The sequence below is a fragment of the Hypomesus nipponensis genome, chromosome 24, assembly GCF_054491055.1.
Source record: "Hypomesus nipponensis isolate SF chromosome 24, ASM5449105v1, whole genome shotgun sequence".
Lineage (NCBI taxonomy): Eukaryota > Metazoa > Chordata > Actinopteri > Osmeriformes > Osmeridae > Hypomesus > Hypomesus nipponensis.
The window spans coordinates 2,805,001-2,820,078 of NC_140384.1; the positions used below are offsets into that span (position 1 = coordinate 2,805,001).

The 15,078-nt window shown below is 48.3% G+C and overlaps 1 protein-coding gene across 5 annotated transcripts in view; it reads left to right on the forward strand.

Moving 5' to 3' along the window:
- dock8 (dedicator of cytokinesis 8) overlaps positions 1-15,078 on the forward strand; it is a 44,800-nt gene that overhangs the window by 1,063 nt on the left and 28,659 nt on the right. For all 5 annotated transcript variants that reach the window (XM_084690250.1, XM_084690248.1, XM_084690251.1 and 2 more), the window contains exons 2-8: positions 5,273-5,375; positions 9,341-9,516; positions 10,072-10,143; positions 10,954-11,062; positions 13,154-13,366; positions 13,516-13,601; positions 14,072-14,138. In XM_084690250.1, the coding sequence (XP_084546376.1) occupies positions 5,273-5,375; positions 9,341-9,516; positions 10,072-10,143; positions 10,954-11,062; positions 13,154-13,366; positions 13,516-13,601; positions 14,072-14,138 (826 nt within the window). The remainder of the gene's footprint in view (positions 1-5,272; positions 5,376-9,340; positions 9,517-10,071; positions 10,144-10,953; positions 11,063-13,153; positions 13,367-13,515; positions 13,602-14,071; positions 14,139-15,078) is intronic.

Below are 15,078 nucleotides of genomic sequence, written 5' to 3' on the forward strand. Positions count from 1 at the left end.
GAAGCAATTAAAGTGATGCATCAGCAGCCATTGATCTGTCCGTCTGCCTGTCCGTCTGCCTGTCCGTCTGCCTGTCCGCCTGCCTGTCTGCCTGCCTGCCTTGTCAGTGTCACAGTGTCACTGCCTGCATCTAAATGTTACTTGGGGTTGATGATTCAACTTGGAACACAATATTATAAATAGAAGGGTGGACGTTTGTTTGGCCTGGTTTAATCTGTAACAAAAATGAAGCTGTAATCCGTAATATCAGTTGAAACTATTGTTTTTTTCACCAGAATTTATGCATCCTACAGATGTAAGTTCTTCTACATGTATTTTCTTCAAGATGGAGTGTTGAGGTATCCTGCTAATTTGACACCACAGCAAATGTTTCACTTCTTCCTTGTTCTTCCTGACTAGGCTAAAACAGGAAATATTCATTGCCTAACCCATAAAAAGAAAGAGAACCTGAAAGAGAAGTGCTGATACTATCTGAAAAAAACGTGTGCTGAAATGTTTCTGTTTGAGAGAGAAGTGTGTCTCGTGGCCAGATGTCAGGGTGTTTTGGGATGGACCCTGCATGTGAACATGATACCTCCTAGTGTGGATTAGTGGCAGGTGGCAGCCTAGCAACCCAGCTGTGGTCAGGGGCCCTGGAGGTTATGATTTACCCACATGGTAAAAGCGAAGTCACTAATGAGACAAAATAACCATTTACTGCAGCCCCGGATCAAATAATCAGCTGTCATTGCTGGAGGTTCTGAGGAACTTTCCAGAAGTTTGGCGAAGATTTCTTAACAGAACCGTAATGCAGCGACTGTAGTAGAATCTTTGGGACTATATTTTGTGAGAAGTTTCACATTTGATCTGTTGGGCGTCCCAGAAAAGGGTTTTTGCCAGGCTAATGACGGTGGTGTTTGTGTGTGTCTCTCCCTACGCCCTCCGGACAGGAAGCTCACCAACGATGGCCCTGATAGCACCAAGAGTCATGTAATCTCCAGCAGTACGAGGCAAACAGTTCTGCGACTGTCTCCCTCCCTTCTTTGTCAGGTCTCCACTTCCCCTTCATTGGATGGGGTGCAAGAGTGATCACATGTATGAGTAGCCAACCAGGCCCAGCGCGTTCACTATTCTTATGTTCCCTGAGATCAGGAAGGTGAAAGAAATAAGAAGAACGAGACAATTGGAGGATCCCGCCGTTTGAGAAACCAACGACACGATGATCACATTTGTTATGAGATTCTATGAGATTCTCTTTGGGTAGAGGTATGTCTTTTGCATCGAATAATCCGAACAAGCAGCGGAAGCATAGCTGAGAGAAACGCTAAAAACAAGGAGGAATGCTGGTGCGTGATCCAGAAATGCTGACAGTCACTGTTCCTCACACAGAGACAAGTACAGGCCTGACTCCCTCTGCTCTGGAACTAGGCACCGACCCTGTCAATATTATGGAGTTGGATCTCTGTTGCCCAAAGCAGATTCCATTTAAACTTCTAGATTGGATTGTTTTCCTTATATTTGTCTTATTAATACCTAAGACTGTTTCCTTATCTCCCCCGGGAAGATATTTGGACCATTGTTTGATTTTGGGCACAAATAGCCCGGCTCTGGAGACCAGCTGTGTTTGGTGGTAGTTGCCATAGCCACAAGAAGCCATCAATGTCCACTCTGCCCTGTCATAACTTGCCGTCACACCCAACCCTGATCAGGTGTTGTGGTCCACATGACAAGTTGAGGTCAAAACTTGGTCGGGATGCATATTTCTGATGCTTCCGGGTGTTTTGGTTGTGATGATTTGGCCTCGTCAGCAAATTGAAGGAACTCCTGGGGAAAACACCCGCAATCACATGATCTCCATATGAGAGGGATTTCAATCATTGCCGCCTTTCCTTCCCTAAGGGGTCTGACCTTTCACTTGAATTGTTTCTAAAGGAAGTTTATGACGTGTTGCTCATTATAGCCACATTGCTGATCTGTAGGTTTTGGTTGAATTCATATGACACATTATGTATAAACTTGGGTATCTGCACCCGAGCACATACAACAAAGCTGGCTGTGTTTGAAAACAAAGGGCGATGATTCTGTTTCACAGCATTCTATAATCAAATGATCTTGACCTCCAGCTACAATGTGTTAAATATGTCCAAAAATACGTCCCCCTTTAAGCATGTAGTTCCTTCTCATTTAAAAGCTTCTCATTTCAACAGCTTCAATCTTGTTCACCGTCGATATGCGGTTGAGAGGAAACGCAGTCTTTCTATCTAAGCTGCGGGCATTAAATAAATAGTGAAGATATGAAACTTCAGGCTTTCCCTTTCATGTCTCGCTCCCACAGACAATAGCAGTCTTGGCCTCACAAGGGAACCACAAACATCTGCTCCATGAACTCAAATGACAGACCGCTCAGCTTCCAGGACTGGCAGGCTCTCTGTCCAAGCCTGATGGCTACTTGGCACTGCTGCTGTAGCAAGGCTAGAAGACTGTTTTACTTGTGTAGTCTTTTTATAGGAGTGTGTGTGTGTGTGTGCACGTGTGCGCCCTATTGAAGAATGTTTTCTATTAGTGTGGGTCTGTCTCGGAATATCGTCTGCGTCCTTGCTTCGTAATTATGTCACCATAGCAAGGAAAGCTGTGGAGAGGGCATGTGTTGACAGAAAAGTGGTTAAGTGGTTTGGAGTTTACTGAACACAGGGCTTTTGAAGTGTTTTTGTTTTGTTTGTGGCGACATGTGAATATGAGAAGTTTTATTGACGGCTTAGTTGACGCTACTTTGAACATGGCACACTGAGGGGGACTCACTTTATCCTTTGATAGTTAACGGTGAAATGTTTGCAGTTGCAGATGAAAAAAATCATGTGTACATTGTAAATCAATCTGGAAAGTATAGGTAAAAAAAAAAGAAGAAATCTGCAAGATTTCTGTATCTAGCTTGCATGGTTCACATGGCACGTTGTGTGTAGTTTATAATGAACTATATTCCTCTATCACTTTGGGTGTGGAACATTCTCCGTTTTCAGGCTGACTTTTGGACTCTTCAGTATTATGTAACCCATCAGTTGAACTCAACTCTGTTAATAAAAGGTTGCCTATCAAAAGTTCCTGTTGGCGCACATTGTGTGGGTAAGCATGTTCAAATGTATATATGTACTCACTTTGTGTGTATATATAGTACTGAGCAAAAGTCTTACGCACAAATACAATTAAAAAACACGTAAAGCAAAAATGCTTAAAGTAGACTAAGCAAAATCTTTTTCAGCATTTCATTTTCATACCGCTGTACACATATTTTGTATTTATTTTATATTTAAAACAATGTTCATGTCAAACATCTTGGGTGCATGAGAGATTGAGTACGACTCCCTCACGAGTTGGACTTTCCTCTGTGTACGTTGGCATGCCACCATGCCACCCTAACTCCCCTGCTTGAAGGCTGTGTGTGCTCACCTCCTCTGGCAGACTGTGTGTGAGTGAGAGAGTGAGAGGATGCTTTCCCTTCATGTAAAGTCAGTGGTAAACAACTCCATGATAGCCGTGGCGTAGGCAGAAATTGTATTTTGGGCGGGCCAATGCAAAAGTGAGTGGGCCTATAGTTTTTCCTTGAAGAAAAACGACTTAAATAATAATTAATGTTAACAATGTTAACACATTGGCTAAAAAGCGGCTAGCAAAGTTAGCTGACTAAAGGCCGACCAGAGAGTCTGCCTGTCGGTTCCCCTAGCAACCATAGCAACCAATTACGTTCTGGAGGCTTCCTGCAACTTGCTTCAACAGTTCCATTTGATTTGGAAAACAAATTAAACACACACACACACCAGTCAACAATAAATCAGGTTTATATGAACATTTTCTTAAATAAATTTCAATAATAAAAATAAACTTCAAATGTATTTTGCTCAAACTTGCCTGGGCGGGCCAGTGAGTAAAGTGGGCGGGCCAGTGAGTAATGTGGGCGGGCCTGTGCCGCCCTGGCCCATTACTGGCTACCCGCTTGCATGATAGACTCCACTGATCAGGGTAGCGCTACGGTTGACAGGTCAAGGGCTATGCCACCTAACAAAGACCAATGACGGGAGGGTTAATGAACATGGAGATTGGGGGTGGGGGGTGGAGGTACTGTGACCCATTTGCGAAAACCTTGTGTAACCCACCCCTATCCCAACTCGACACAATACAGCCCTGTTGCACTACCTTGCGCCAGGCAGTCACACACACGCAAGCTCCCTTCCTGCCGCATGTGTAATAGACGTCGGACGTACACTGTGCCGACGTCCGCCCGCACCTGGGATCGAACCCGCCACCTCCGACGTCCCAAGCGCGACCTCTACCAACTAAGCCAACGGAGCTAACAACTTGGTGGCGCGGGTGGCCTGTCATATACCTGAGGAGTGAGTTTAACTGATCTATACCGGCTACAATACACACACACACACACTTTTGTGGGAGGGCAGACAGATAGTAGAGCTTTTTTCCCCCCGTGGGACTTTTCATCTCTCCTGTAGAGCCAAACCGCAACCAATAAAGATGCCATTGTCTTCTCTCTTTCAACGAAGGAGTAGGGGTCCAATGGCATGCTAGATTCATTAGAGGCAACTACTGTGAGTTTTAGAGACATGTGATGTGAAACAAATTGGGATACGAGCCGCCTTTTTGCGTTATGGTTTGCAGTTGTCTGTCTGACACCAACACACACACGCACGCATTCACACACACACCCTCCCCGTGCACTATTAGAACACTCTATTATACTGTCTTGATGATTTTACGCTTGGCCTGTCTGTTAAAAGAGGGCAGCACATTTCTGCCAGCCGCTGTCCTCTAGTCTGTTCTGTGGTTAGTGAGGATCACAATGGGCTGAATGGGGAATGCCAAACGAGTACCAACTCCCCCCAGAGCCATCCCTGACAATGGTGTCATTGATGATATTGCCGTTGTGATGATGACCAGGAGTCAGTAATGTGGAACATATCTGTGAGGTTGAAATGTATGGACCGGTGCGGTGGTGAACTAGACATGTGAGTGGTGGCTTAGAATGACATCATTAGAATGCAGTCGAGTCGCATGCAGTCTGTCTAATCGATATTATCAAGGTGCATTGTGGCGTTTGTGCAAGCTGAGAGAACACGATGTGGCTGGCTCTTCATTGCTCTTTTCTCTGTCTGTTTGGTGTCTTTTTCTTTCTCTCTTTTTCATCTTGAGGGTCGTTCTCTCCCCCTCTCCCTCCCTCCCTCTCTCTCTCCTGGCCCCTGGGCTGTGGTGTGACCTGTGTGACCTTTCTCCCCCTCTTCTCCTCCAGACACTCGTCTGCTGAGATCCGCAAACACTTCAGCATCGGTCATGGTTCCTCTCAGCACAGTCGTCAGAGCTCCAGCGCATCCGCGTCCATGTGCTTCACCGTGGTGAGTCACACACACACACACACAATACATTAATACATAAAAACATACACCCAATACCCCCCCCCCCCCCCACAGACACACACACACATACAAACCACACACTACAGGACTGTTATCTTCTAGTGTAGCCTCTGAATCCGTGTGTTTTTCTTTGGTGCATGAGCATCTCCCTGCCTGACAGTCAAGCACACACACACACACACACACCTCGACCTGCATCTCTACTGTCAACCCATGAGGCCATGTCCTTTCATTAGGGCCTTATGCAAGGTATGACACTGGGAGTGAGAGAATCACCAGGTGTTGTTTCCTTAAAGCCCAAAGCCCTGTGGTGTTTGTGTTCATGTTGCTGCCCAGACAGTAGTGGTTCGTCCGTCCGTCCATCCATCTGTCTGTCTCTTTTTCGTTCTTGTTTTTCTCCTCTAATCTTTCTCTGACAGTCACAGTCAGACTGTAGAATGTGCTTCAATATTTCAAAGGGATTAGGTCCCATAGCGCTCGCCCTCTCTCTCTCTCTCTCTCTCCCATTCACTTTCTCTCAATTGTTTTCTTTCTTTCTTCTTCGATTCCCCATCTCATCTTTCCTCCCTTCCCTCATTATAAGTGTTCTAATACCTTGTTGGACACGAGGCCTTAAGTCTTGGTTCCTATCCCTGTGACGGACTGTCTGAGAGACGATGAGCTGCAGACCTCCAGCCCTTCTCTCTCCCTGTCGCTCCCCCTCTCTGATCCCCGGGCCAGCCAGTCAGCTGACAGGGACCGGGGCGGGAGAAGGGGTGGGGCCATCTCAGGGTTATTATGGGTAATCTCTAACCTGCTTGGGAAATGGGTCAGGGCCCAGGCTGCCGCCGGCGCCTGCTTACCTTCCAGCTTACACGGGCAAATCTTTCATATAGCTGGATTTGGGATGCGGGAGAGGGATTTTAATTTCCTAATCTTCAGGGCAATTTTTTTTTTCTTTTCCCATGTGCATCGTCATCATCATCATCAACATCATCATCATCCGGGGCCTCTCGTGCATCTGGTTGGGGGGAACGTGCGGTCATAGTGACGGTTGTGCCTCGCTGTTGGTTGTTCCGATCTGTTTAGGATGTGTGTGTGTGTGTTGTCTTTATTCCATATGATAAAATGATCATGAAGTCACGGGACACCGTCGGGTGGAGCTGTGCGCGTGTGGCTGCCGTGTTTCTCTGTGGAAATCCGAGAACGATTGGCGATGTCACTTCCTCTTGTCAAGTGGCACATGGGGTCATGTGGTTCCTTTTGCCCCTCCCATACCCACCGCCAGCCACTTCCCCACAGCGCTTTACCTATGTGGAGATATCAAACCCTTTAGAGAGGAACTCATCCTGGTCTACTATTCTGTTTGTCTACTTGTCTGTTTGGTCATGGTGAGTGACCAAGGAGCAAGAGGTGACATTTAGATCCAAGGCTCAACCTCTGTAACAGGCTTGTGGTTAGTTGCACTAAAGCGGAAACTGTAACCACACTGAGACAGGCAGCAGGTCTGTGTTTCCGAACTGCGCCATTTTGGCAACTTCCTTCTTGAATATTGAGTGTACAGCGCGGCAAGTCTACACAACATCTACACCCCATCTGCGCCAGTGTTTTTTGGGCTGCACCCTAAGGTAGGCCCCATTCAGGGCGCGAATTGTATCTGTAGCACTATTACATATTTGTAGTTCTTTTCCGTTTGAAGCGAGTGAAGTTGAGATGTCGTTCTTGTTGTAGTCTGTGTTTTGTGTTTCTGACGAGGGAAGTGTGGGTTGGGCTGTGCTACACCATGCTAGGCTATCAAGCTGCTGTGCTATCTAGTCTGGGTTAGCCTGTGTTGGCACCACTAAGAGCTCGGCTCCACAGAGCTGCATGGAGTGGACGGAGGCATGCATAGATTTGCATTTATTTGTTTCTGTTGGCCTCCCTGCTGGAGAAGGGAGAAAGAAGCCATTATTGTGTAAGATCTGCTGCCCTGATTGGCCAAGCTTTGACATGCTTCTAGAACGTGAAGAAGGTGGCTTGGAAGAGATTTCCCCCATAGATTCAATTGTCATACCTCAAACGCCAATCCAGGGCGAGCTACGCAATCGGGTTGAGGTTGAATTTATGCTTGGGAAGAAGTGTCAAGACGCCATCTTTCTCAGTTGTTTGTAGTCGTTATGGCTATTTGTGCCTATGCCTTTCAATTTTTTCCTCTCTCACATCCTTGTCTCTTGTTCTGCATTTCGGTCTGTGTTGCAATATCCTCTTCAACGCCGTCAGAGCAAAACCTCCAGCTGTGGTTTGATGAATAAAAACCGACTTGTCAATCAAAGAATAATCCAAGTTTGTTTGTCCATCTGACTGGCTTACGTTTGACTTTGTCTTCCTGTCAGTCTGCCTGTCTTCCTGTCAGTCTGCCTGTCTTCCTGTCAGTCTGCCTGTCTTCCTGTCAGTCTGCCTGTCTCCCTGTCTGCCTGCCAGTCTGCCTGTCAGTCTGCCTGTCTTCCTGTCAGTCTGCCTGTCTCCCTGTCTGTCTGCCTGTCAGTCTGCCTGTCTCCCTGTCTGCCTGCCAGTCTGCCTGTCTCCCTCTCTGCCTGCCAGTCTGCCTGTCTTCCTGTCTGCTTGTCTGCCTGTCAGTCTGCCTGTCTGCCTGTCAGTCTGCCTGTCTCCCTGTCTGCCTGCCAGTCTGCCTGTCTCCCTGTCTGCCTGCCTGTCTCCCTGTCTGCCTGCCAGTCTGCCTGTCTTCCTGTCTGCTTGTCAGTCTGCCTGTCTGCCTGCCAGTCTGCCTGTCTCCCTCTCTGCCTGCCAGTCTGCCTGTCTTCCTGTCTGCTTGTCTGCCTGTCAGTCTGCCTGTCTGCCTGTCAGTCTGCCTGTCTCCCTGTCTGCCTGCCAGTCTGCCTGTCTCCCTGTCTGCCTGCCTGTCTCCCTGTCTGCCTGCCAGTCTGCCTGTCTTCCTGTCTGCTTGTCAGTCTGCCTGTCTGCCTGCCAGTCTGCCTGTCTGTCTGTCAGTCTGCCAGTCTTCCCATCTACCTGGCAGTCTGCCTGCTTTATCTTTGTCCTTTGTTTCTATCCCTGTCATAAGAGTCTGTGTTCTGGGTGACCTCATGTGACGCTGGGCACCTGATGATAAATAAATCACTTGACTTCACCCTGTGCTTGTCTGTCTTCTCTTCGTATTTAAGGTACTTCGTATCTTCTATGTACTACGTAGCAGTAGGAGTATGTACTTCCCCAGATCCTCAGGTCCACACTCAGCCCAGAGACAGGGAGAAAGATTCCCCGTTGTGATCTTCACAGCGCCCGCTTGTCATCTTTGCTAGCTCGCTATCTGATAGCCCTCCGCGTTGATGTAGAGCATGTTTACGCCGTTTTCATTCTTCTCTCCCGCATGAGATAAGTTGTTAGTGCTGGGTGTGCAACTAACCCTAACTTAAAACACTTTTAATAATTTGCTTCTCTTGGACATGATTTTCCTCTTGTGCTGGTGTAGCACTGATTGTGCCTAGTCATGGTAGATTCTGACAGACCCTGGAGTGTTTGTGTTAGCACACATCTTCAAGATGAGATGACTAATTGATGGTGTCTTCAAGGTGAACCTAACCACAGGAGCCCATCCACTATGGTTGAACTAAGGATTTTCCTGACAGATAGTTGTAATTGACAGGTGTAAAGTTGTTGTCGAGGGTGGACTCAAGATCCAACTTGTTCTTCCCTCTCTTTTGTGCTTTTGTTCCCTAACGTTTAGACGTGACTGAAGGCTATAGAATCCATGTGCTTTGGCGCCTCAAAGACTAATGGATGATTAATGGCTGTGTTTTTTATTCTCTCCCTCAAACACTGCGTTGTAGCTTTTTGGGGGGGGTATTGCTTAAGTCCAGGCATTCCTGTTCCTGGAGCCAAGGAACACACACGTTTGACATACCTGGAACAGTGCGTCTTAGAAATATAGCTCATCCCTCATGGACTCACCCCCCTCCTCTCCTCAGCCCCAGTCGTATGACGCTGTGGAGCCCTTGGACCTGGAAGACTTCCTGATGACCCAGCTGCGTAGCGGCGACGCCGGCCTAATGGCCAAGATGGGCGAGTTCCCCGACGACGACCTGGAGGTGGAGCTGGTGGAGAGGGAGTGCCGCACGGCCCGACACTCCGTCCCGGAGGAGGGGTGAGTAGGGGAGGAGTCGGGTGGCTGAGCGGTGAGGGAATCGGGCTGGTATCTAGAAGGTCGCTGGATCGATTCCCGGCCGTGCCAAATGACGCCGTGTCCTTGGGCAAGGCACTTCACCCTACTTGCGTCAGGGGAATGTCCCTGTACTGTAAGTCGCTCTGGAAAAGAGCGTCTGCTAAATGACTAAATGTAATGTAAATGTAATCTAATGTGAGTCAGAAAGCCAGCGGGCTGGGTAACGCACAGGTGCACGTGTGCAGACAAACGCGTGGGCTCGACCCCCCCCCCCTCGTGTCCTTCCCTGGTTTTCGTTCTTGACGTTGGGCTTTAGAGAGCGCTCTTTTGTCATTGTGAAAATATTCCGGCAATGTGCGTTATCGTCACCTGACTGTCACTCAGGCAGTCACCTTGGCCATGACGGTGCAGATCGTGATAAGACAGGAATGTGGAAAGCTTGCTTTCCGTGAAGGTCCGCGTCTGTGAAGGCTTGCGAGTGCCGCATGTGTGTTTGCGGGCCACCTCCTTCACTCGTGTCGCTCTGTGTCTGCACAGGTCAGAGCTGGAGCCTCACGTTCGAGATTGTGTCCAGAGTTACACCCAGCCCTGGCTGGTGGTCAGCAGAAGGTAAGACTCCATTTCCCAGAAGACCCCCGACAAGGTTCCGTCCGGATACACCACACAGCCCCTGCACAACCTCAGAGCTTCCATACACCTTTATATCCACTACAAGCCCATAAACATGACACAATTACATATTCTACTATACACCCCATACACTTGCACAACCCCACAGACCCCAACAGACCCACCCACAAGCACACAGCCCACCATAAACCCCAACGCATCCACATAACCCCAAAAACCCAATGATACCCAATGAAGTTCAATATTCATCAAGAATGTGCCACAATACTGGGAATCTGCTCTCTTTCTAAGGTCCTTCTATGCTCATTTCTCAGACTCCCCTCCACCCCATAGACACTAGCAGACCTCCAGAAACCCCCCACCAACTTAGACCCCACAGGGCTGGAGACAGAAGCCTGGACCAGTTCCCTCACCTATCTCTGACCCCCTCAGGGTCCGTCTTCTGTTGACGCTTGATAGACATAGAAGACATGCAAGCCTCGTGGAGGGAGCGAGGAAGAGATAAGATTAGACCAGAGAGAGAGAGAGAGAAGTGGGGATGTTAGCCATACGCTCTCAGATCAAAAGGTGTCCTTCCTGTCCTCACAGGAAGTAGGGAGGTCTGAGAGAGTATGATAAAGCTCACTACATACAGGGTTCCCAACCAGGGCCACACACCCACACAAACACCCACAGCTAGACTCTGTTTGTCTTGGAAGGGTGGAAAACTCACTACGCAATCTGGTTTGATTAGGTAAACATAGGAGAGAGATGTATCAGTAACCATGTTATGTGTTTGTGTGTGTTCAGGTGCCAAGGCGATGGCTGGAATGCGTATTCTGAGCGTGAAGGACTCCACAAAAGCCTACAAAAGCAGACGTTTGAGTCAGATGTCCAGCCGGAGAAACAAGAAACCCCAGTAAGCAGCGGACACACGGCGTGGTCACAACTGCAGCACGCACACACACCACACAACTCCTGGACGACCGTAGTTTAGATGATACGACGGCCCATACGCTGCAGTGTTTCCGGTACACCGCACCAAAGAGTTCTCTGCAGCAATAATCAATGTACACCGTCTCTGCACAACCAATCATGATCAAATAACGCCAGATAGGATATGTTACAGCAGGAAACCAAATCATGGGTCGAGATGATTCCTGCAAAGATTGCGGCCGGAAGTGGGTTTAAAGAGCTGTGCAAACGGAGAGGACCTTCTAAGCAGCCTCGACCGTGCCTCTCCACATGCAAAAACAGAACGAGGGAGAGATTGAAACGACGATTTAAAAAGAATCCCGATTAAAAAGGAGAGAGGTTTAGAGAGAGAGAGAGAGAGAGATAGACATGCTGGCTGTCTGGCTGAGCATGAGAGGCAGAGAAAGAAAGGGGAGAGGGGGAAGGGGGTGGGGGTGGTAAACAAACCAGCAGTTTGTTTCATCGTGGACATGACCTCCTCCATCCAGGCAGCCCCTCCCCCTTATGTCTACCCAGCCTGGCTTGCACACAATAAGGCTCCCTGAATATTCATGCAGCCCCCTACTGCTTCCACCAAGACCCAGAACCACATTCAGCAGACTTTGCTCGCCTTGATCTGTATTCCATGCAGTATATTCGCTTCTGTTCCAATATATTCTGGCCTGTTATATTCTTTACTCTTGCTAATGCCAGCCCCCTAGTCTCCTTCCCTGTCAAGTCCCCAACCAGCAATCACCACCATTCATCAGTCCGGGCTAGCAATCCTCGTCCCAGGCCTAGGCCCAGGCCCCCGACCCAGGCCCTGCCAGCACCTAGTTCCCTCCAGCCCCAGCGTCCAACCTCAAGCCTCTTGCCAAGTCATTAGCCATAACCATCCTCCAGGCCGAGGCAGCCTCCAGCCCCAGTCGTGCCAAATTCGAATCGCCCAAACCAAAGGCCCCAGTTCCAGCCTGGGGCTCCACATGTACACCAGGCCAGAGACGGAGTGAGAGAGGGGGAATTGGGGACAGGGGAAAGAACAGGCTCATTGTCCAGAATGGAATTGTCCTTGACATTGGCGTAGGACCAGGTTTGGGATGAGTAGCACTAGGAGGTCTCGCTAGGGTATGCATCGCTGGAGGAGGACTGTGGTTGTTCCTCGATGGGGGTGTGGAGGCTGGGGGGATGTGATGGGGTTGGATGACAGAGGAAGGGTGTAAATGAGGACATGGAGACTGAGACGACCTCTGTGTGGTCGTAACGCTCCCATTAGCAAAGAACTCTGTGTGTTTGCAGGTTACGATCGTTCTGGAGGGTTATGGGGTTCTTTCTGGAATGTACTAAATCATGGTTTGCATTGCCTCTTGTCATAGTTGTCTGGATATTCACTCACTTTCTATTACCCATTTTTCTAACCTTGAGATCATTTAACCCTAATAACTTTGTATGACAAGACATATGTCTTTAAATGGAAAGAATGTTGGTAATCAAAATGTTTCTAGCATTCCTAACTCCCCTACACTTCTTACCTAACATTCTCATATTTCAACCCGCCTCACCCACGCTTTCCCTCTTAGGGGTCAACCGATTTTTCAGGGCCAGCGCCGATACTGATTATTACAGATCAAGTTTTCCGATAACCGATATTTTGAACCGATATATGTCAAGTGTAAAAATGAAAATTAATATAAAAATTCAGAATAAAAAGGCCTCTGACAAAGACTCATTCAATTACTTTAAACATATCTTTAATTCTGAGAACTGTTAATAATAACAACATAAATATTAATAATAACAAAAAGTAAAAAGTGCAGGGAGCATCGAGCAGCATTCTGTAAACATTTTGTAAAACTTTAAGAAGTACATTTAAACCTCAACAAGCAACATATGAACAAATAATGGAAAAATAAATGTAATAAAACTGCAACAACAAAAAATTATTATCTGCAAATCGGTTTTGAAAATGACCGATACCGATTGGTCGGCCACGCTGACCCCTCCTACTAATCTCTAATTGTTTCTGTAACCTGACCCTGACTCTGACCCCCCTCCCCAGGTGAAGTCCCCCTCCCTCGCCGTCCTGAGTGATGACCCCAGCCACACCCTGACCTCCTCTGACTTTGACCTACGGAAGGGTTTGACCCCTGACCCCAGGGTGGAGGGGCTCCTGTGCTTCAGTAACCCCGACGACCTGGACAGGTCCAATCATGACGCCCGTCGGGGGCTCAGACACCCCGAGCTCTTTGCACTTTACCCCCCGTCCGATGAGGTAAGACACACACACACACAGATGTTGGCATACACCCACGACAGCATGCTGTAGGACTATCCACCCACACGCAGACACACAGAAATGTTTTCTGTCGTCAAAATTCCTCATAATGTTCTGATGAGAGTCTACACCTCTGGGTTTTTCAGGAAGATGCCGTGGAGATCCGCCCTATTCCTGACTGTCCCAAGGAGCACATGGGAGACAGGATTCTCATCCGCTGCCTTGCTATCAAGTAAGATGAACCTCAGGAAGAGTACCAACACCGAGCTAGACACATCCCTCCGCTTCACACAGTGCATACAATGACTAGAAATGATATTGACGCTCAGAAAGTTAGCGTGATGGCGATTGACACCGAGAAAGAGCCCAAAGCTTTCATTGAGGCCTAAGCATAGTTGCGTGTTGCAACATCAGCACTGTTACTCATGTTCCAAGTTCTACTGGAGGCCTGAGGCCAATGGTGGCATGTGGGAGGGTAGTGGTGGACTGCAGTTTGTCAGGGCTGGTTGTTTTTCCTCCAGACCATCACTTTCTGTGGGCTAGGCTCTCTTTCTCTGCATCTCTAGAGCTGCCAGAGGTTTCTGCCTGTCTGTTTTTTTCATTTAGGCAGCAGTGGTTTGTGACACATCACTCTGCACACTCAAATCAATATTATAGTCTTTTGAGGGAGTGTTTTATTTGTGTTTTCTCTTTCATGTGCAGGTTTGAGATCGACATTGAGCCCGTCTTTGCTACTTTGGCCCTGTATGACCTGAAAGAGAAAAAGAAAGTAAGTAGTTGCCTGGCTTAAAGACAACATTCAGCTACACTTGAAGATGAGAAGGTTTTTCTTATTTTATTTTTGGGGGGGAAATGTCGTATATTCACTTTTTTGGGGGAAATGTCGTATATTCCCTCTATCTATGTCTACTTAAACTAGTTTAGTTTGCATTGTTGAGGCCCGTCATGCACTTGAGTTGTCCATTATGGCAGCCACCGTCAGTGTTTGAGTTTGATCAGAAGATGAAGGGATGTGATGGGGGATTAAGGTGTGTGTGTGTGTGTGCTTTAAAGTGGAGGAGGTGGATGAATCGGAGGTGGCTACTGCTTATCTGCGTTCGATGGTTACCATCTGGTGACCCTAGCTGGTTCAACAGTTTAAACTCAATCCTCAGTATAAATACAGCCCCCCCCGCGCGTCAAAGAATGACTTCCTTTCCTTGTGGCGTAGCAGGCAAAAGCGGTGTTTATGAACCGTGTCCGTTGCACAAGCAGACCAGGCTGGTTTTTAGGAAGGCTCCACCTCTGGCCCCAGACACCACCTCTCGACTGGTCCCACCACGGTGCTTCAACACCTCCGGGAAACCAGGCCGGGGGAGCCTCTCTGCTGCTCGGCCTCAGTGTCCCCCGGGGCCGGGCTCTCGGCCCGTGGAGCCTCTGCTGCTCTGTACCGTCTTCAGTCTCTGTTTCCCCCCCCTCAGAGGAGCCAGCTCCTGGGCTCTCGTTGCGCCAGCGTGGCTGCGTTTTGGAGTGGCTGCGCCAGGGAGTGAGCCGCTCTGGCTGGCATTGGCCAGTTCCTCTCCTCCCTCCTCAATAGTCTGGTCCAACTCCTTCTCCCTCTCCGAATATCAACCACAAGTGACGGGAAGAGTGTAGGGCTCCGTATTGGATGTCGTGGTACCTTCTGATGCTGTAGGGGAGCTAATGACACGGACACATCGGCCATTATG